At 43.0% G+C, this 23,520-nt stretch overlaps 1 protein-coding gene across 1 annotated transcript; it reads left to right on the top strand.

The window, feature by feature from the left end:
* The first annotated feature begins 11,483 nt into the window (after positions 1–11,483).
* On the top strand, positions 11,484–18,276 carry LOC105454922 (sterol regulatory element-binding protein cleavage-activating protein). The gene is made up of 13 exons (XM_011697901.1): positions 11,484–11,557; positions 12,541–12,771; positions 12,916–13,149; positions 13,510–13,690; positions 13,871–14,016; positions 14,103–15,183; positions 15,274–15,544; positions 15,635–16,704; positions 16,789–16,948; positions 17,095–17,278; positions 17,357–17,496; positions 17,594–17,805; positions 17,890–18,276. The coding sequence occupies exons 2-13, from the start codon at positions 12,656–12,658 to the stop codon at positions 18,067–18,069; spliced, it is 3,975 nt and encodes a 1,324-aa protein (XP_011696203.1). The 5' UTR covers positions 11,484–11,557; positions 12,541–12,655; the 3' UTR covers positions 18,070–18,276.
* The last annotated feature ends 5,244 nt before the right edge of the window (positions 18,277–23,520 follow it).

Raw genomic sequence — 23,520 nt, 5'->3', positions numbered from 1 at the left:
AGTCCGACGTTCTTTGTATATTGCCGATTCAGATAAAACCGCGGGAGGATGAGGCCTTAGACAGTTAACCGGATTATAAAATCGTAAAGACGGCTTTTTGCAATTATGTAAAAGTGCAGAGGTCGCCGGTTTCTCCCCGCGGTGCAATTACGTCTTATCCCAACACCTTTATTTCGCGAGGATATTTAAGGCCGCGTAGCGAATTTGACTAATTCTACTTAATCCATCTATTCTTCAAACGAAAAGAAGAGCGGCGAGGGGATGAATATTCGTACTCCGTGCTTGGTGGTGTGGACTATACATTCCGGAAGAATTACATTTTCGGAAAGAATGGAGAGAGGATCGGCTGCGCGCCGAGGGATATTCGTATAGGTATACGAGCTTCGGATCTCGGGGCGGCTTTTCGAGCGGAATCAAAAGCCGCGTGTTGATTTATAAAAACACACGATGGATTTTCGGTTCCCTCGCACGATGATTCAGCTCTCGACGTAGGCGGAAAAATGGGATTTCCGTTGTCCCAGGTCCCCGACAGCTGGAATGAACATCGCGCGCTCGCGCGTGCCTTCGTTATACAAGTTTTAATTACAATCGATTCAATTTCCTTCTACGCCGGGGAGAACGGAGAGTTTCCATTCGCCCACCCGTCGGGGATACTCCGTCAGCTCGTTCATGAACCTGACACTCGTAATACTCCGTTTACCGTAAGGCCGAAACGCGCGGCCTTTTTGCCGTCTCGACGTACGGCTGATCGTTGACGAAATGCGCGATTAAGACGTTTGTTTCTCTTTTTTTTATTCTTTCCTCTTTTACGGAGGTAGTCGCTCATCGTGAGACAGAAATCGCGTGCAGATTTCCTCTCTTTAATCACAGGAGAATTCCATTAATTTTCTCTTGCTCAGCAAGAGAAATTTGTCAAATTTTACACTACATATTTTTGAAATAAAAAGTAAGAGGAGCATCTTATAATATTTTCGATCTCTTGTTTTTCCATTGAAAACGCATAGTTGTATTATAGATTGAAGAAAAAAAGGATAAGACAACGTTTTACTTTGCAACAGTAAAGACTTTTCTAAAGGAAAATTCTCGCCATTCGGGACGATACTCGCCGCGTCTCTGAAAGTTAATGAATAATTTGCATTTTTTTGCCGCAAAATTATACGCGCGCTATAACAGCCGATATTGTACTATCGCGCGAATCGAGAAAGATCGCGGAATTTATTCAAAGATATTCAAAAGGAAAACGCCGGTGATTTTCCTCCGCCGAGATTGACTGTGGCAAGAAAAGCTCGACGGAACGAGCGTCGCTTAGCCGTCCGGTTATGAATATTTATAAATCATAACTCGCTGTTACATAAGTCACGCGAATCGATCGAAACCATTTTTCAGAAGAATGCATTCTCAATGAAGCGGCATTTTTCACATAAATAATTATTACGTAATTACGACCTTTTCAGCCATAATCGAGTAACAAAAGAAAGAGCCGAGTTGCGAGGCAAAATATTTGTAATTAAAATTTCCACACAAAAATCTGCACAAGCAAAGAACAACCTGGGCACACGAAAGTACCTCAAAATTGCCGGAGTATAAAGTAAAAAAATTTAAATTCGCAGAAATAAATTGTTCAGAAATCAGACTGCTGAAATGCACGCTCTGCCATGAAAAATCTATCTCGAGTCTCGATTAAAGCCACGTTCATTCCTTCTCGTCGATTCTCGGTCGGCGAGTCAACTGCTTCCGTTCTCGTTCTCATTAAGAGAAGACCGAGAGTCACCGCAAGTCCCGCTGAAATACATGAAATTCGCGCGGATTGTATCGCCGCATGCACGTGCTAAGTACGCGTACATATACACACCGCACGATGCTCGCGCGGTCGCCCCCTTCTTGCCGACGTCGACGTCTTAACGTCGGGTAATTAGCCTTAGGAGACAATCCCGGGGACGCGCACGCCGTGGGATAATCGAGAATCTCGTTAGGTACCGCGAAGAAGCGAAGGTGCTTTCCACCACCGCGCCACGGCATCCATAAACGTCGCGCCTGATGGGCGCAGATAGGTGACGCCGGGATGAAAGCCGGGGCCCTTTCTGAACGTCGCGTCGACGGCTGATACCTGCACCGAGTATAAGACCGTCCCCGGGATTCCGTTAGTCGCCGTCCGTGTGGCGTTCCGTTAATTTATATGGAAATATAAGCAGCCCCGCGGATTATAAGCAGCCGCGCGCGGCTGCTCCTTACCGCGCGCGTCTTGCAGCAAATTATTCCGACCGTCGTCGTCGTCGTCAGGAGAAACAACGGGGCGACATTATTCGCCGCCACCTACCCTGTAATATTATTAATAATTAGCGATGCTGCGGACCATTTAAACGACCCCCAGCGAACACGTCGCTTCGCGCCATTTTATTTTAGTGGAGTTGTAAAGCATTTAAATAAGATCACGGTGGCTGAAAAGTCGACAAGAGAAATTGTATTTAAATAATCCTGAGAGGGGACAAATCCAGTTTCTCTATATATTAGCTCCGTTTCTTCTCTTGAAAGAGACCGAAAAAATTGGTAGATTTTAGAAGTGGCGTTATAAAGCATTTAAATAAAATCAAAGTGGCCGAAAACTCGACTAAAGAAATTGTCGTATCTAAGTAATCCTGAGAGGGCACAAATTGCTGCAATTTCCTATATATATTAATCCTCCTTCGTTTTCTCTTGAAAAGGATCGAAAAATTGGTAGATTTTAGAAGAAACGTTGTCAAGGAGAAACAGCTTTTCACATATTTAGCATATCTTGTTGTTTTTACGTCAAGATTTTGATCCTCGCAACTGCAGGTTCTCGCGGCTATACGTCGGAAGACATAGTTCACTGAATGCGCCGGGAGAGCTGGTGTGCGAAAGTTAATTATCGTGCGCCGCCACGTTTGTCAAAGCCGCGAGATCCCTCTGCTTGTTACAAAAGCGGAGTATTTGACTCGACATCAAAGCCGAGAGATAGCGTTAACACCCAGTCGGTTGCCGCGTATACAGCGCGCCACGAAGGGGGGAGGGGGGTGGGGGAGGGGAGGGTGGAGATAGTTTTAATAAATGCTCATCTCGAGAGAAACTTTTCTCGTTGGCCGTCTTTCGCGCGCGGCAGAGGGATATCGCTTTTCTTCCCCTCCCCTTTGCCCCTCCTCCCCCCCGTGGTAGATGAAAATCCGTCTCTCTGCTTCCCAGCAGCACGGCGACGACTCGGGTTTCATCAATTACAACGGACGACGAAGCAGACGACGCGTGTGCTTTTAAGCGTCCGTGAATGTCTATGGGATATAGCGCCGCCGAGAGATGTCTGCAGGGAAAATTTGTTCAGGAAAATAATAGCTTCGAGAGATCCCGCGAATTTTCCGGGGAGAAAGAGAGATAGATAGATAGATAGATATAGAACTCAAGATATTAATTATAATCCCAATTGACAGCTCAAGCGAAATTCCGCAGGCAGGTCGGCAGAATCGGAATCAAGATACAAAAAGATTTACGCAAGGAGCACGTTCTTTGTATTTTTCTGTACAACAAAGTGGTGTTTTTTTTTTTACTTCGGCGTAGGCGCGAACTTAAACTTAAATACGAGTCGGGTGTTTCGCTAACTATACGAAGCGACAAAGTCTAAGCACAAACGAGAAAGTTATATTGAAAAAGTTCATCGTTGGCGCCCGTTCAAGTATCCCGCTGAAAGAGCGAAGATTATTTCGCGCCTAAAGCAACATTAATGAAATCGGAGACACCGAATAAGAATTAATCTCTCGTCCACGTATATAGATTAATGTAAAATTTCGGAAACTGCGCCGCGCCTTTTCCGTTATACATTCAGATATTGAAATTCAATATCTGAATTCATTCATTTTTATTCAGCTTCAAGTAAACAAGCTTCCCGTATACATACCTGCAAAATTTGATTTCAAATTTAATTCTAATTAGAATCGCGCGCAGGCGGAACGCTTAATCGGAGCTCGAGATTATATCTGTAATTTATATTAATCCGCAGTTTACGAGTCGACTGATCGCCGACTCCATTTTGAGAAATTAATTAATAATTAATTAAGTCGTTCGCATATATCGGAGATAAATTACGCGGCGCATTTATTAATGGCGCGGGCGGCTTTGGCGCGCGCCTAGGATATTCCAGTGATATCCCAGTCTAATCGGAGTGCTTTAATCTCGGATGTTTCCGAAACGCGAAACGGATGTCCGTCGCGCAGACACGCGGTGGGACGGGGTGGCGAAGAAAAACGCGCGGAATCGAGTCTCACGGGCGGACTGGGGGAGGAGGGGGGGAGCGACGACGGGGTGGCGATAGAAGACGGAAAGAGCTGGGTGAGAGGCGAGCTTGTTTACCAATAATAAGGTTCAAGCCAGCGCGAAGGAAGACGAAGCGTCTGTTCTCGCGGGCGCTGGAAACGGACGGAAACACGAGAAACGCGGAACTCCGGCAAACGTGCACCCCGTCCGTACACAAGACATATTGCCCCGGGATGATCGCCGCAGTCCGGGTGGATGCGAGCGAATGAAGTGGGAGTAATGAAACAGCCGGCTATTCTCGAGGCCCACGGCATTTCGCGGAGCGGTAACGGAAACACACGGCCACGGATCCTGTGATTTCCTCCCCGGGGGACAGAGATCTGCTTTCCCTTCGCGCACGTTCAATGTCTCTTTTCGAATCCTCTTCGGCGTTTTTGGATAGTTTGGATACTGCACTCACGGTCTAATTTTAATTTTCATTTAATTGCTTTGTTTCTTTGATTATTTTTATCGTGTTACTTTAATGGCAAATTATCGAGTGTAAGCTCGTCGTAAATTTTGTATAAGCTTCGTCGTCGTTGCTTTTTAAAGGCACCGAGAGACAATAATCCATTCTCCTTTTCGTTCCGAAAGTTAACTTCGCGGTACGTTGATATTTAACTTAATTTTTTCCCGCAGTTAGATATATCGCGCGAGAATTTATTGCTCGGAAGATTTAACTTTGCAGTAAATTAATGCCTCAATTTCGAGCTTCCCTCGCAGGTTGGATTAAGTAAAAAGTTGCCGGCGCGGACGCGTGTCGCGCGAGAATCCTGCGCGTATTATAATTTTCTGACGTTAAAGATCCAGGATACGCGCGCGCGCGGGACCCTTAAGGATATCTTAAGAAATTGAGAATACACTTTAGACGTCATAAGCCGAGAAGAGCTCGCGGACCCTTTAATATACGAGAAATTGAAAATGTACTCTAACGCGACGTCGTTTACATGGAGACGGCAGATTTTCCATCCTTCCTCCCTCCCTCTCTCTCTCTCTCTCTCTCTCTCTCTCTCTCTCTTTCTCTCTCTCTCTCTCTCTCCCCCTTTCTGTCGCGCCCCGTAGAATTCCGAAGAAGATCTCCGCGAGGAGGCAGCGTCATTTATATCCGAGGGACTGGTACCTTCGGTCCGTCTTGCCGGTAAGATAAATTGCCATTCAGGGCCGCACGATAAACGAACCACCATCCGCCCACGCTCTCACCTATCCCTCTACACGCTTTCCGTTCCTGTCCCGGGGAAAGCGAATAGAGACATACGCGCTGTTTCGTTTGGCGGATCGTTTCCCCGCCGTGCAAAACGCCGAAGACGTATAAGTCCACTCCATCAAGCGTCGAGCTACCGGAGCTTATCAAACTTCTGAAGGCGGTTTCGTAATATCGCGCGCGTCCCCACCTCCTCGCGCCGCGATCGATCTTCCACGGGTAGAGCCCGATTCCCAGCCGGAGCCGGAAATTAAGCTCGCCACGAGGTATTTTTTTAGGCGAAGTTCGCGCAGCATTTATCAGAGGGAAAAGGGTATTTTCGCAACCCCCTCCTGCCCCACCTCTGCCTTCTCCCGTAAATAGTTAGTTGCGGCGAAAAGTCTGAGGTTTAACTGGTTTTCTGCCTCTTGCTAAACTAGAAAATGTTGTTAACGGGAATGCCGAGAATATCGCAGCCAGCGTATGCTTTTACCCTTCCTCGATCTCGGAGAACTTTAGAAAGTATCTAAAAATTTTAAAACTCTCACCCTCCATCTCTCTCTCTCTCTCTCTCTCTCTCATTCACTCTCTCCCTCCCTTTCTTCCTGTGCGTGGAAGTCCGTTTAACTCGAACCGAAACTTCCTTCGAGCCAGAAAAATAATTTGTAAGAACGTCCAGCCGCTCAAATCGCCCCGGTGTGCGTTCGTCGACGAGCCATCCATCATCTCTCGGAGACGCCGTTGCATCAATTTCGATTAGGAAGACGCGAGAGTCGAATGTACACAAGCGGAGAGAAAAGGTTTCGGGCAAAAGTCATCGGGAGGAAATCACGGGGAAGACAGATGCGCCCGTGTCACCGGAGAATTTCCGCAGGGACGCAGAGGGATCTCGTTTTCAAAAAAATTAATATAAAATTAATACCCTTTAAGATACTTACTGGAACATCCTTATGCCCGATATTAAATTTAATTTATTACCAGACCTTGCAGTAAATTTTTTCTAATAAAAATTTTCCAATGCTGCCAATGTTACTTAATATTTGACACTCATTAGAGGGGGGATATTGTTACTTTTATTTAAAAAATATACATATTTTCTCAAATATCTATAAAAAGAAAGAATTGAGAACCAAATATATTCTTGGCAGAATATAAAAAATGATTGGATTCATATGATCGGTTGAAATAAAACCAGTAATATATATAAAATAACATGTTATTTTTATTCAGGTGAAACTGTTTTATATCGGATCGAAAATTTGTGGTATAGAAATATCGGGAGACAAGTGCGACAGATTTATTTGGTGAACTATGTGTCACGCTTAAGTATAAGAATGGGATGATCAGAGCTCCTCGATATTTTTTCTTCCTGACTGAAAACACGTCGAATCTATTAGATTCTTGAGAAACTTCGCGAGTGAAGGATTAAATCCGGGTACCCGGAGCTATAACCCGAGGACCTCGGATATCGATTTCATCCGCGGAGCGGATGAGAGGAAGCCATCGAGCTCTAACTAACTAACGGCAGCCGGCGCATCGCTACCGATACCATTAATATTTATCGAAGCGATTTTATTATAAGCCCCATTTGCCTATATTGCCTAAGAACCTGTACCTCGATATCGTCCTCCCCCGTAATCTGAAGACGAGGCTACGCTCGCTAGCATAAAATTTTACCGGTTTACCGTTATAATGAAAACCGCCGACGAGACGAGCTCCCACGAGGACCTCTGAGCGATAAACGTAACGTTATAACAACGTTACGATCCCGTGCAACAATTACTTAGCATAATGTACAGTACGAATGTAATTAATTGTCGGAAGTTGAATGTCGTTTGCATACTATATCGTGCATACTATATCGTGCAATTTATGATTTAACTTTTGCAGAGAGGGTTTCCATTAAAAAAGGGGAGAGGCGAGGGGAAAGATTTGAATCCACGAATTACTTTTTCACGTTAAACTGGACGACATCTTTCTCGCAGCTTTGAATTTTCGAATACTAAATGTCGTAACTATCTCACATTAGAACTCGGTTAATGTAAAATGCATGGGAAATTAAATTCAGAATAAAATTTAATTGTATTGATCTTTGTCCCGCCTGTCTGAGGCATACGATTAAAAATCAGAATTATTTAGGTTGCAACATCAAATAAATGTCTAATTCACTACCTCGGGGTTTGAAAAGTTATATTAAAATTCAACAAAAAATAACGCTTTATTATTATACAAATTTGCTGAAACGTTCTCTGTACGGAACGCCCGAACAACGGCAACATGTGCATCAAATGGCAATCGTCAGAAACCAATACATGCAATGTATCGATGCGCGCTGTTATCTTCAATAATCACTTCAATAAACTATTTAATAAATTACTAACGGAAAGCAAATTATTTATCGTATTTTTTATTTATACATGTATATAATACGTATATTTTAAATATAAAAATTTTAAAATATAAGAAATTATTGACTTTTTCCTAGTTTTAACATTATCGGTTTGTCCTTTTTATTTATTTTCATTCATCTCGAACGCCCGAAGATAAAAATGTCAGTCATTTCATGAAAAAAATATTATTACATAATGCCGATAAGGAAATATCGAGAAACAGTCTGCGGCTGAGCAGAAAGAAAAAGGCAAGTACATTTGCGGATATATCTACATATACACCAGTCACTACACGTAAGAATTCAATGGTCAAGGCCTTACAAATCCCGCTCGATAATACTTTTTGTTACCGCGTTAACGAATATGCAAACATATGACGTCTAATATTGCCTCTAATTATTTCTTTAGCACGTCACACGGCGTTTTACGAACGTTTCATGCTAATTACGCAAATATATACGGATGATTGTGTATTTCCTGCGCATTTCTGCACTACGATTATCTCACTCGGCTTGGCTAAAGGCCAAACCAAATTTCAGTCACCGCGTCACCGCGAATCGAGGTATAGAATATAAAACAGATAACACGCGCGAGTTTTAAAAAGCATCTTTTTTTTTAAAGGCGTGTTTAAAAGCCTTGCCCCAAAAAAATTAAGACATTTTTTTCCAAAACTTTCTGAAGAAATATATGAATCATCTTGTATATAAGATACTTTTTGGAATAATACTGCAGCTATTACCGACAGCATATTTATCGATTCAAATAGCATGGCCAATCTGAATGTAACGCAATCCAGAAATATTTATTGTCAATTAAAAGCATGAACAGCACTTTTGTAAAATAATCATTTCATATGCAATGTGTGAATAAATTTCGATATCCTTACAAACGACTTTTTTTTACAAATGTTAAAACAGGTCAGCATGCGTATATCACCTGTTTTTAATTTTAAATATTTTCATATAAGTTCTATATATAAAATAAACGCGCTTAATGCAGCTGCCGTAACACATTTCTTTTTCTAAACGCACTTAAGATAAGAGCACTGGTGGAAGAAAGGGAGGAACAATGGAGCGAATAAAAAGGGGAAGAAAGAAAATGAGAATATATTAATATTTCGTAATCTCTCTTTCAAAGGGTCTTAAAACTATGAGAAAAAAAAACAACGCGATCTTTACATATCTGCACAAAACGTATTTGCCCGTATTGTCCGCGCAATGAATTCCATTAATAACGAAAAACGGGTAGGGGTAGAAGTTGAACGATAAAAGGGGGGGGGGAAGGGAAGGAGGGATTGGAAAATTGGAAACCAAGCGCGCGTGCGGCTGGACGGAGAAGAAGAAAACGGGACACGCGGTATCACGGTCGCCGTGCCGCAATTAATAATAACCTTCGGGCTTACGTCAGTAACTAATTGCGACATAATAATGCGCAATGCGAATTTCTTTCTTCTTTCCCGAAACTCCCACGAGTTTCTTGTTCGCTGAGAGCGCGCCGTCCGCGCGTCGCCGAGCTCGCGTGGCGTCGCGTCGCGTCGCGTCGCGCCGCCGCGCCGCGCCGCGCCGCGCCGCAAGCCCGCACGTTCGCAGACGATTGACCCCCGAGCGATACCCGACCATTTACAGCAGCCTAATTTCCATTTATTACGCAATTGATGCAATTAGACATGTCAATCGCGGGATAATAGGCGCACGGGACGGTCGGTCGGCCGCGAAGCCGCGCGGAGCAGCGCGCAGCCCGGCTAAAGCCCAATCGAACGTGAGGAAGATATATATATATATATATGTATAACGCGAGCGAGACGAATTATTAACGACGCACGGTGTTAACTACTTACGTGCTAAAGTGACCTCGCGCTTTCTTCTTCGACCGCCACGCTTGTAGGTAATTAATTAATCGAGACGCGGCGAAAGAAAAAAACGCGGAGACGCCCGGTCTCTATTGATGTACGATGTGACTGACACTGACAAATCTCGATTCCCTCCCCGAGAAGTTTATTTTTAACAATTTACACAAAAGTTAAAACGGAAAAAAAGTTTCGGAGAAGTATAAGATTTACTGGAGAGATTCAATTCCTAAATTATAATGTAAATAACGTGAGTTTTTAACACGATTTTTTTTTCTTTAATATAACACCCGAGACATTTTTCTCGCAAGCATCAACTCTGACATTTATAACTCACGTGCTCTTTGGCACCTTGATTTTTCGCGACTCGATCTTTTGCAACTTGAAATCTGTTTGCGAAACTCCACCGGCCGGTTAGTAGTCGAAAAAAAAAAAAAAAATTAAGCTTTACTCCGCAGCTATTCAAGCTGTTAAGTTATGCATGCGATGAAGCCTCATGAATAGATAGCGATGGAAAAGAATAGGATTTAACAATTCTAAAAGGAGAAGAAGGAAAATGACACGCTATGATTTTGCACCATTTCGCAATCGTTGGAAGCTACATCCAAAAAAATCTCGGCTGTAATTCAAATATCATTTATCTCCCGTTAATTTATCGTCAATCATTGTTAACTGTCGCGAAAGCTCCTTTCACGATACATATAATTTCCCCTTCTCCAGCATTCCTTTCACCGAAGAAACTTTTCGGAATTCGATGACGAACGTCGTCGTCGAAATTTGTACAAGAGACTTCTATTCTTATTCATTTTCCCTGAATTCTTGCGTCGTGGGAATTCTTTCTACTTCATCTAATCTCTTCCAAGCGAGAAATCCCTCCTCCCTCCCTCTCTCTCACTCTCTCACCCATTCTTTCTCCTATATCTACTCCGTCCATCTCCGCCGAATTCCCGAGCGATCGTTTCTGCTCCTCTGCATTATGCAGACGCGTAAACCTTTTTTTCCCTTCCACCCCTCCTCCCACCCACCCACGTCCGCGAGCATTCCCCGCGGGCGCCTTCGATTATGCATGCGATCGAATCACGGATTAGTTGACTGCGCGGCTCGAGCGTGTGCACACACACACACACACACACGCAGGCACACACCCAGAGAAACCAGGGCGCGCGGCCACAACAGTTACGCGACGGACCTCGGTCTGCGAGGCGCGATACCTTCTCTCCTTTCGCGCGCGACGCACGTCCCACCGGAGAGGAGCCTGTTTTTCTCTCTTCCCTTCCGCGCTCCCCTCCGCCCCCTCTCCCCCCTCCCCAACCCTTTCGCGGCCACGTGTGTATTCGGCGACGCACCTGGCGACGATTGGCCGCGCGGCGGAGGCTCGACCCCCACGGGTTGGGTCCCCACGGGTTTAAAAATAAATTAATCTGCTCCGGAGCGTGTGTGTTTGCGGGAGCGCGAACGCCTCGCCCGGCACGATCGCGGGGGCCAGTGCACTCGCGGGGAGAACGTTACACGAGGAAGCGGCCGAGGGGTGAGGGGGGGGGAAGGGAAGGAGGAGATCCGTGCGACGTGGTGTTCGGCTTGGCTTATCGCGCGGCGAGGAATGTTAGTTGGAGGAACGGAGGAGCGGAATATAATCATCGTCCGCGCACGTTCCGATCACGTAGGCGCGCGTCGCGAGTTGCGACCGGCGCCCGTTCCCCCCCCCCTTCTTGAGCCCCTGATCGCGCCGGGAATTTCGCGCTCGCTCTCGCTCGCTCCGTCCGGCACTCGAGAGTTACGCGAGCGATGACGTGACGCCGCACGTCCCGCGGCACGTGCGGGCGCAATAAGCGACTCGCGTTTGAAGTAAGCGCGCCGTGTGAAATCGATTCCCAAGTAGCGGCGCTCTCCCCCCTCCCTCCCTCTTCCCTCCACCCCCCCCCCTACGTACCGTCGTCGTGACTTCTAAATGCGCCGCAAAAACGAGCGCCGAACATAACCTCCAAAGCTCTCCTCGTGCACACCGTATACATCATACATACATACATACATAGATTCACGCGCGGCGGCGTAGTTATTTTTTTTTTGTTGCTGTTGCTTCATTCGCGCTCCGCCACTGACTTTTTATCGCGTCTCGCGTCAACTCCTCGGCCTCCTCGCCGCCTCGGGTCCTCCCGCTCCGCGGTCCTCGTCTCTCCGCGCGCGCGGGGCGAAGCGCGGGACCGAAAGGGGGAATAAAATTGCGCACCGTCGTCGTCGAGAACGTCTCGCGAGAACATTCCCGTTGGGGAAACGATCGATAATCCGAGCGTCGTCGTCGTCGTCGTCGTCGAGCACCTTCTCTTCCTGGTGGGACACACGCGGAGCTCGGTGGCAGCCCTCGGAACGTCGGCGATGAAGCGGGGATGACCAAGGGGATGCCGTAAGTCGAGGAGTCGAGGTGGTCGTTAACCGTGAAAACGTGACTGGCGCACGAATTGGAGAACGCCGCGGCGCGGCCACGGGGGGGAACGGCCGGCCTGGAGAACGAACGGCCAAGTTCGACCTGGCCGAGTGCTTATCGGCGCCGCGAATTAAATATCCGCACAGCGTTAGCCCCGACGTGCACACACGTGCGCGCGCGCGCGCGCGCGCATATACACGCAACCGCCCACCCGGGGGACCCTCTCTCGTTGCGTAATAACGGCGATAAATCGATGAAAAACACGCGGCGCCTTTTTGCTCCCTCCTCTAACCTCTATCTTATTCTCCGTCGGCGCCGTCGCTCGCCTCGCGGTGTATCATGTGTCACGCAGCAGCTCGCCGTATCGGTGCTACATTGAATGGCCGTAATTGTTGGATGTTGCTAGGTCAGTTACCGGCGACGGCGGCGGCACGGCGGCCCGCGATCGGCTGCCCACGTCGACGTAGGTGAGATGCGCCAAGGCTGGAAGGAGAGGAAGAGGAGGACGAAGTAGGTGAAAAATGTCGCGCAGTCTGCCGGACCGAGTGGCCGGGCTCTACTATGCCCACGGCCTGTTCTGCTCGTCCCATCCCGTCGTCGTGCTCTCGCTCGCGATATCGGTCCTCCTGCTATGCTGGTGAGTCGCCCCGCACCTGATCTGTCCCACCCTCCCTCCCCCTCCCTCCCCCGCCCTCTGATCGTCGCTGACTGTTTGTCAGGTTTGCTTTGATCTTGGGAACAAGAGAGTCTAAAGGTGTTTTGCTTTCCGGTCCGGTCGCAGCTACCCGCTTGTCAATCTGCCCTTGCCGGGCAATGCCCCGAAAACCCTGATCAACGACACTGTCCTACCGGCGAACGGCACGGAGACCTCGGTACTGTACGTACAACAAGTGGTGCTGAGAATCGGAGTGATGCCATGGAGCGAGGACCTCACGCTGATGGACGCATTCAGGGGACCCCTGTACGAAGTGTTCAATCTCTTGGAGATCATACGGAATTATCAGCATCCAGAAACGTGAGTGACTCCACCTTTAACCCTCTAGCCGGAACATAGATTAGCAAAACTGGTAGCAGTCATAATGACCGATGTTCTGGTTAGAGGATTAACTAGCAAGTATAGTTCATACGCAATATGGCAAATAAGATATTAATTAAAAGATCTTCTAACTATTTGGAATCGAATTGTAATTCATGTAATTCATGTTCGACTTCTTTTTTAAGATGTTAAATATATTCAAAGGTAATATATTCAAAGATTATGTAAAACTCAAGATGTGCAAAAAATACATCTATTTTTCTGAAAAAAAAATTAAAGATTTGATATTGAAATATATTTTCTCCTTGGAATAATAATCTGATCTGATTTGATTTTTAGATTAGAGACACTTGACAAGGTATGCTTGCATATTGAAACAGTGAAGAAAAGAAATGGCAAGAAGGCCGAGGTTTTGCCAGAATACAACTGTCTTGTCTTATCGCCCGCAAATCTCTGGCAACAGAGTATGGAATTATTTGCTCAAGACACAAATCTCATTAATACAATATTTTCGTATCAGGTAAATGTTACGATTATGAAATTATAATTTCGCATGCAGTAACAGTCTTGCACATAATTATGCATTTTTCTTTACTGTAACGCAATAAATAAAGCATTCTTCTTTTCATTTTGGCATGTTATAGTCCTAGTCTTATCTTTATTGTGAAAAGGCGTGAGTTTATGTTTATGTTTACTACAGAACCTTCAGAGGGGTAAGCTAAGTCTCGCCGAAGTGATGTTTGGAATGAGTTTGAAGGAAACGGGAGTGAAACGTTATCCTGCTCGAATTCGCCAGAGAATCCTGCAATATGCCGTGACTATTTATTTAAAGAAATACGATCAGGAGTGAGTGTCTAACGTAATTCATTTTTTTTTTTTCAAGTTCATTATCAGTGCGAGATTATACTAACATGCATTTCGTTCGCTTACAGATTCGTAAAGGGATTGCAGCGCCGACTGAGGACCTATTATCACCTGCATCAAAACGTCGACAACAGCACGGGCGTAGACGCGCGCGACGAAGTGCTGAATATTTTCTATCCCGGTGAATTCAATTACAGTGAATTCTTCCCGCTGTTAATGACTTCCCTGCTATTATTTTTGTACGAGTACTTCCAAGTGCGGAAAATAGAACTGGTAAAGTCTAAAATCGGCATTGCGTTCAGTGCCAGCGTGACGGTGATGGGCTCGCTGTCGATGACTATGGGTGTGTGCTTTTTCTTCGGTCTGACGCTGAGCATGAGTGCCAAGGAAGTGTTCCCGTACTTGGTGATTATCTTCGGCCTCGAGAACGTGCAGGTGCTGACGAAGAGTGTCGTGAGCACGCCCGCCCAATTGGACGTGAAGATACGCGTCGCGCAGGCTCTGTCGAAGGAGGGCTGGTCCATCACGAAGAATCTACTCACGGAGGTGACGATTCTGACCATCGGGCTGTTCACCTTTGTCCCGGCCATCCAGGAGTTTTGCATATTCGCCATCGTCGGCCTGCTGAACGACTTTTTCCTGCAAATGATGTTCTTCTCGACGATCCTGGCGATCGACATCAGACGTACGGAGCTGTCCAGCGAGAACTCGAAGTTTCACCTGTCGCACATTCAGGCGTCGCGCAGACAGCAGTTCACCACCACGATTACCAACAGGAAGCCCCACATATTCCGCTCCAAGTCTCACCCGAGATTGAACGGCCTCTCCACCGGCCCGACCAGCGTTATCGCCCCGAATACACAGAACACTCACACGCTGGCCAAGATCCCCAAGCGTTTGAGACTGGTGCACTTCTGGGCGCGAACGCGTATCTTCCAGCGTGCATTTATGGTAGGCATGATCGTGTGGATCAGCATGACCATTAACGACTACGGCATCATCGAGCACATAATACACCTAAGCGAGACTGACATTGATGGATATACGATAGACAAGCCTCAGTCATTAAACAACTATGTCGAGCTAAATACGGCAACACCTGTGTCTATATCGCCTGCAACTGTAGCCCCGGCCAATCTAAACGAACAGGTAAATTTTTCATTTTCAAGGGACCATTCATTTTCATATTTTTTAAATAGCCTATACATTTAAGGAAAAAATGCATCTTTTTTTTCACAGGATCTAACTAATAATGCAACGGAGAAATTAAATAAGCTGAGACCTATGGACTTCCCGCCTTGGAATAGCCTATCGCTGTATCATTGGTCTTCAATTCTCTCGATGTACAACGTGTCGATCGCCGGCGGACGAGTGACGATACTGCCGACGATAAAGTTATCGCACGCGGTGAGCCCGCAATTAGCAAGACAAATTAGCAATCCAAATGACGTTCAACACTTCCAGTGGCAGAGTCTCGCCACCGCCGCGCTCGATCCTTTAGATTTCTCAGGTTTGTTTTTTTTTCTTTTTTCAGTGAAAAGTTACACAAAAGATCAACAATTGTCGAGTCTTCAACCTTTTTGTGCGTTTATATCTTCAGATATGGAGGGACCGTCGAGATCGGAAGGACGTGTATTCAACGCGGACGCGCCTTTCGTACCGTCGAGCCCGATGGAGATATTTCTAGCCGCTCTGCTGTGCCTCATCAGCGTGATCGTGGTCGCGTACACGATGGTGGTGCTGTACCGTTGTATCTGCTCGCGAAATTACGCGGAGTGGCGAGCCAGCTGGCACCAGCAGGAGAAGACGCACGACTCCGTCACGCAGCTGGTGCTGGAGGCGGTACCGCTGGTCCTGGAGGGCCACACGCAGGAGGTGGAGTGCATCGCGACGGACGGCAACACCGTCGCGAGCACGTGCCTAGCGGGACACATCAGGGTATGGGACTCGACGTCCGGCGAGCAGTTGGCGCACATCGACCGACGGCTGTTCTTCAGCGGTCCGCAGAAAACGTTGAGCCAAACGTCCCCGGACGCCGACGAGCTGATGTCGGATTACGAGAGCGGCTCGCCGCCGTCTCGCGGCGAGATGGAGGCGGCGCAGTCGATGGGATTCTACTCGCCGGCCTCGGCGATGTACCAAGGGAAGTTGTCTCCCGCTTACAACATGCGAAGGGTCAACAGCAGCAACAGCAACAACAACAACCGGCGATCCGTCGGGAGCATGCTGGACTACGATTATCAGATCAACGAGCTCGGTAGCGACACCAAGCAGAAGCTGCTGCTGCGTCGAAGCCTGGGCAGCGCTTACGATCTTCCCGACCTGAGGCCGGCGATCAACGTCAAATTCTCGAACATAAAATATTCACCCTCGCAAAAGAATTACGATCAAGGCTTCGACTTCGGCGAGCGGTACAAGATCATGCTGGAGGAGCACAACAGGTCGATCGAGGAGATGCAAAAGTCTAAGGCGAGGGAACCGCTGAACGTTCTTTCTGCGAGATCGAGCAATTTAGTTGGCAGCACATCGTCCATAAACACCGATCGCACAATACAATCGTCGCAGATTATAGCGGCGATTTGGTGTATGGATTATCAGGAAAATCTCATAGTGGTGGGGTGCGCTAACGGCAGTCTAGAATTCTGGGAGGGCACGACCGGTAGATTCAAGGTGAGAGTGCGAATAATTTGAGTGAATGTATTATTCTGACAAGCGTATATTAATTAAACTCTGTAATCTCATTCTTTAATTTAGTGTCTCTTCGATGATGGATCAGGACTTGGAATCTCTGCCGTTAGACTCGTCGGTAGCAGAGTAGTCGCGGCTAAACTGAATGGAACTGTCGACTTCCTGCAACTTGAGAGCTACAGCGAAGGCCAGCAGATTGATTGGGGCTTCACGTCTTACAGAAGAAGTAAATGATTTTTAAAATAATGACCAGCGTTTACTTCCACGTTAAATTCCGCGTGATATTGCGTTGTGTCGCATGAATAGCAAGCTCTTATTTCTTTATTGAGATAAATTATATCTTACGTTTAATCGATCTGTTCGCTATTTTAGCGCACGTGCGAACGGGAAGCGCTGGTTCGCCGATGGACCTAAACAACAGCATGCAAACGGAGGAGGATCTGCGTTGCATGAAAATCGGCTCTCACAGAGCGCATCAACAAGCGATCACTGTCTTAGACAGCGAAGGCGGTCGTGTATTGACAGGCAGCCAGGATCACACCTTGAAAGTGTACAGGTAACGCGCAGTCTAATTTCCAGCTTCGCTTGTTTCCTAAGAATCGTTTATGTATCTGTGTATATTTTTCTTATCCAGGTTAGAAGACCAGCTGCCCCTGTATACGCTTCATGGACACTGCGGTCCGATATCGTGCCTCTTTATCGATAGAATAAGTCCCATGACATCCGGTAGCGGCTCTCAAGATGGACTGTTGTGCGTGTGGGATCTGCTGACAGGTGACACATCCTCCCTCATCTTGATAAACATGTGATTTATACTATATAATTGTTATACCTCTTCTGATCTAATGCCCTTATGTAATATTCTTTCCAGGAGCGTGCATGTATAGTATTCAAGCCCACGACGGTGCTGTGGCCGCTATCACATGTTCAGTGTCCTATGTGATAAGCATCGGAACAGATGAAAGACTGTGCGTCTGGGAACGCTTTCAAGGACACTTATTGCATACTTTGCCGGCGCATAAAGCAGCTTATAGCTTACAATTGGTGATGTTAACGCATCATCTCCTCATAACCAGCAATCAGGTATGCATATAAGACTGTATTTCGAATGCTCGATTTACGAAAATAGTGTGCTCGTTCTCACAAATTCGAATATTAATGTTATAGGGATCATTAGTGGTCTGGGACGTACGGACGGGCGAGCCGGTGCGGGAAGTAAGATTGGGTCATAAAGACAGCTGCATTTTCGTAAAGCAAATGCTGGCGCTGAGGGACAGTGTCGTCTGCGACTATGGTCGGCAATTGAGAATAGTCAGATTTCCGCTGGTCTCTGATAAGCTGGATTAAAGTTCTTCGTACGCGCGTGTACATAGCCGTTTTTTTTTCTCTATCTTTAGCGACATTCATTTGAAGAAGTGTGTTACGTTATTAATTTAGATCTTAGAAACTGTAGATTTTTATACAACATATATATCGCGTGTATATTCTAAAGAGTGATGTATATTTTCGATGTAAGTTTTATGTTGTATGATAATACACGTCTTTACGGGAATATATTTTTTATCCGAGCGGAACGCTATATATATATGAATGATCGCATCTTCGATTTTTTATGCCGAATCGTCGACATTAATGGCATTGAACACCAATTGAAAAGTTGGAAGAAATGAAGATTAATATAGTTACATATAGAATGATACGTTCAATTCAAAATTTATTTTTATTTAGTTTAATTAAAGATGATTCTGAACTCATCTCCTGATTTACGATATGAAAAATAATTTTAGTAGGCGTTTATTTGATATTTTATAACATCCATAGTGGCTGTGCTTCATTTTGGAACGTCTATTAGCTTTTGTTATGCATTGTAAAAGCGCTTAATGTTTTATTTAAATATTTTTAACTTTTTACTATAAGTAACGCATCGTGATAACATACATGCATTTGTAAAACCGATGTCGTTCTCTAATAGAAAGGCGTAAAACTGTTATGATCCACGAATTTAACAACAATAACCATAACGGTAATAAAAATTATGATGTATTTGCAACAGAAAACTAAGTGAGAATTTTGAATATTTGTCTCTAGCAAATGAAGTCATAAAAGATTATAGTTATGAAATTATAAAAAATCGTTTCCAAATTATCAATTTTTGAAATTATTGAATAATGTAATAAAGTTATATGTTCAATGATTAAAAATTGTAACGTTTTCAAAATTATTACCTATAAGTTTTTACGTAAATTTATATATATACATATATAGATGAAAATGTATCGATCTTGTATGTACATCAGGTTTTAAAAGTGCCTTTATCATGTCCGTCATTTTTATCTTCATATCGAGAGTAAGAGCGAAATAAAAAACGTAGATAAATACGACGAAATGAAATAACTTTTTGTTCCTAATTACACAATATATATTAAGTAAAACAGACTTAAAAATAAAAATTTATTTTCCGTTTAGTTAGAACTCTGGAATATGTGTTCTTATTTATCTAATATATGCGTGACGATTATCTTCAAACACGAAGTATTCGTCACTATTGTTTAACTGAAGAAAATTTAGTGTATCCAGATTGTTGTAAAAATTTAGAGACACTCTAGCTATGACGGTATTTTGAGAATACCATGACGGTTGTGTTATGTTATGATTTACAATTAATTTATTTCACGGGTAAAAATGAATATATAAGATAATTTTTAATTATATGTCAATACCTTATTTAATTTTATATGTCATAATTCGAGAAATAAAATACTTGTATTTATTTTTTTTTTCTTGTTTTGAGCTCGAAACTTAGCTCTTGAAATATTGACATATAATTAAATCAAAGAGAAACTCGTGCGTATATTGATTATATGCATTATTTGTGAACATACTTCGCCGATCTGATTAATTCCATTAAATGGATGCAGATTCATGCTCGTCATACTAAATAACATTTCTTAATTCACGTTCTTAAGAACAAATTTTCTTACGACGGTCATCACTTTGAACAAAGTGACGTGTGCTTTCACTTTATGCGAACTATATATTTGCACAGTCACTGTAGTAATGTGTTGTATTTAAATCAATACATACAATATAAGGAAGGTATGCTTCTTTACTTGCTTTTTACTTGGCAGCTGCACCGAAGTTTCTTTAGGAGCATATAATGTTAAGGAACATATAGTTCTTTGGGAAGGAGTGTACTGTGTATGTTTCAACTTGTTACTTTGTTTTTTTTTTGCGAATGGGAATTACCTGTGTTAATAATTTCGAAATGATGCAATAACTTCTTACTGAGGATGTATGAAAATCTTATTAAATCGAATTAAAAAAAAAGTCGAGTGTCACAAATAATAAAAATTAACTCAGGAATATTGGCGTGTCGGGCAATAGTGCTAATAATACATTGTGCAAAAAGATATTTTTCTCGATTTCTGCCACGTATTTTCTATACCATACCGTATCATATATAATATTGCTACGTTAGAAAATGATAATTTATAAAATTGTACATGCGCAATGATATTATTTTTATAATAAGGCGGACTATACCTACACGTCTATATTTCTCGTGAGTTAATCGTTTTAGACTGAATGTACATTGTTTTTATCACTGTGGTTATTTTAGTATACTGTACGATCATTGATAATCGAGCATCAAAAGAGAAAGATAGCGAATATATATTATACATATATATATTTTTTTTTCCTAAGCAACTATCTACGTAGCAAAACATTGCGTGTCGAAACATCGATTGTATCTACTAATAGAAAATAAGATAAGAAAAGGGAGTGATTTGTATATCTGATAAATTGTGACACAATCGGAAAGAAAATATACAGTCAATTTACTTGGTTGATTGCACTTTTGACAAGAACTGATAAAAGTTTGACTAATAATGTTTTACGCTAATTAGGATGCTTTGAACATTAGCCGTGATTGAAACATCGTCACAATCTCTTAGCGATTTGTTGATCATCCAGTATTATGATAAAATGTACTATCGCAATGAAACGGTTGGCTCGCTAGCAATTAATTAAATCTGTATAACTTTTATATTTATTTGATTAATTAACGGCGAATAACGCCGAGATTGTATATGCACAGTACAGAGCAAAATATATTGTTCTTAATAAACTGCCGTATTTAATGTACCCAGACTCGTTCCAACTCGTTTTATATTTTATGTCTCGTCATATTTATCATCGTATCTTTTCCGGAATGATCAGTCACACGGATTTGAAATTCTTTTGACAGTTCTCGGTACCGCACAAGTGTAAACAAGCATAAAAGGAAAGGTATTGCGTTGTAATACGAAGAATTATGCAATTTATACTCTCCCAAGACCTTCTCCTAAAGCAAACTTTCCTCTTCTGATTAGTTGCATCCGCTAATGGAATGATTATATTTTGTAACAGCTGTTAATACGTGTCTGAGTATCATTACGATCGGGAGTTGACGCAATATAAAATTTTCTAAGTATTCTCAGCGTGGCGACAAGTGTCGTCCTACTTTGTCCGACTGCAACAGCGATTGCAGTCTCGTCAATTGTGTCCAGATGAATTATTTATATATTTAAATAAAGAAAATCATATGGCGAGATCGCGAGATATATGTATAATATATATGCAAGCGTGAACGACAGAGCAAGCTGAAGAAATTGCCGTAGCTGTCGATTCAATCAGCTGTCATAACGATATGATTATTTAAAAATGTCATTATAATAAAATATCACTAGAGAAACACTCAGTTTTAATTTTGATAAACAGCTAAACAATATTAATATTCATACTGTAGTATTAGCATTGCGAAGGAATATATATATACACGGTATCAATACTCGCAATAGCTACATAGTTTGCTGAAGAAAAACATTGCGCACAAATTGCATTTTTAAGATATGCTAATGTATTACGTTCATATGCAAATTTTTATTGTCTCGGGTCAATTACTTAATTCGACGTCGCCACTTCGCGCGGTGTAAAACGGTAACATTAATTGCGTTGGCACAAACAGATAATAGAGAAGAGAGAGATCAATGACAGCTAGCAACGTAATCCACGATAATGTAGGAAATGATTAGAGGAAAAACTGAAAAGAGAACTTCTACGATGTTAGTTCGATCACGTATGTTTCTCGAGTCATTTGTTCGCGATGACATCGCAGGACCGACCGCTTCGCTTTCCCACTTTGCCTTTCGGCTACTATAAGCCGATCATTCCTCTTTCGCGTGATTCTAGCATGTGTCTATTATTACAGCACATTGTCTGTATCACGTGTTTACCACTATGTCTTACATCTCTATTTATTACCTATACGGAGAGAATTTTATTTGAAAATTTACCCTGATAATTATGTTAATCGTAGGACAACATAGTATTTCGACGAATTTTATATGATTTTCACTAATTTTTTTTATATATACTTTGATACAACAAATATATTGTAGTGCGCAGTAAAATTTGTTGAAATACTTAATGCTGTCCAACGATTAACAAAATTTTCAGGATAAATTTTAAAAGAAAACTCTCCGTGATACAATAATAAGGAGATTAACATAATCTTTGACACCTGTTTTCTCGTTTTATTAAAACGTAAGTACATTCGTGAGAAATTGTTTAGTGCGTCGATCAAACCTCTCGTATAGTAATGTATTTCTCACGCAACCCCTAAAAAATATATTGCAAGCAGATATTCCAACAGAAGCAATTTCGGCGAATCGACATTCCGATTGCTATAGACACTGAAAAATGATTTCGCGGTGATGCAAATTAACAAACTGGAGCACCCTCGAAAATTGATCTCATCAAAACGAATAGCGATTTCGTGTATAATGCACGTACATGTGCAATCACCCTGCAATAGATATAAAAACGAATAATAAATCCGAGCACTGATTAATTTGAGAACAATCGAAATATGCGTATAAGATCGTGTGTGAAAAGAAAAGTAGCGAGAGACGATGAAGTAAAGGAGTAATGTGGAGATATAAAAATAGTCAATGAAATTCGTCTGTGATCGATCTTTTCATTGACATTGTTAGAAATAATGCAAAAATGTTGCCTCGAATAGATTTCCGACACAGCGTAAAATTTGCAGAGAACAGTACACAATACGTGACATGCGGCGGCATATTATTATCATTTCGCATCGGTATTGTCGTCGTGTGTAATCCATTAATTTCAAATCCGTGTAATAAGTGGGAATTCGCGAGAAATTGTCTAGAAAAATATCAATCATTCAGCACGGCTATAATCGCAGTCTAAAATTAAAAACTACTTAAGGAAACTCATATTTTCGTATCTCCATTCCACATTTATATTTCCATTTTGAATAATAATGCCGTAAAAGATAATCAGTCAAGGCGATTCGAGAAGAATTTATATACGAAAGCAATTGTATATTCATCGGTGCTATCGGGGGCAGAGAGTGCATTTTAATTGTTAGAAAGGCGATGAATGTTATAAATTCTTACGTTGAAATTCATAATATTACGTCTGATGTCTCCTAATGATAACTGTATTGTTGTTAGAATTGCTAATTAAAATAATTAGTTGTTTAATTATTTTAATTAGCAGTTCCAAGAATCTCTCTTACAAATTATTATAAATTACTACAAATTAGAGCGTTAGAGTGTAACAATATAATTACTATGCCAATTCAATATACAAATTCTTCGAGAGTGTTAAAAACCTTTCACGAAAATATGAATTCATATCCTAGAAAGAACGATTATTCGCTTATAAATTATTACAAATTACTACAAATTAGAGCGTTAGAATGTAATAATATAATTAAAATGCCAA

This window comes from Wasmannia auropunctata, unplaced genomic scaffold, assembly GCF_000956235.1.
Source record: "Wasmannia auropunctata unplaced genomic scaffold, wasmannia.A_1.0 LD335972.1, whole genome shotgun sequence".
In the NCBI taxonomy this organism is placed as follows: domain Eukaryota; kingdom Metazoa; phylum Arthropoda; class Insecta; order Hymenoptera; family Formicidae; genus Wasmannia; species Wasmannia auropunctata.
This window is presented reverse-complemented; position numbering and strand designations above follow the sequence as displayed.

What these genes read in the sequence shown, in the direction of transcription:
- LOC105454922 (XM_011697901.1), top strand. Translation starts at nt 12,656, where the DNA reads ATGTCGCGCAGTCTGCCGGACCGAGTGGCCGGGCTCTACTATGCCCAC. An exon ending in TTAAAGAAATACGATCAGGA is followed by an intron (nt 14,017 to 14,102) that starts GTGAGTGTCTAA and finishes GTTCGCTTACAG; the next exon opens with ATTCGTAAAGGGATTGCAGC. An exon ending in CTTCACGTCTTACAGAAGAA is followed by an intron (nt 16,949 to 17,094) that starts GTAAATGATTTT and finishes TCGCTATTTTAG; the next exon opens with CGCACGTGCGAACGGGAAGC.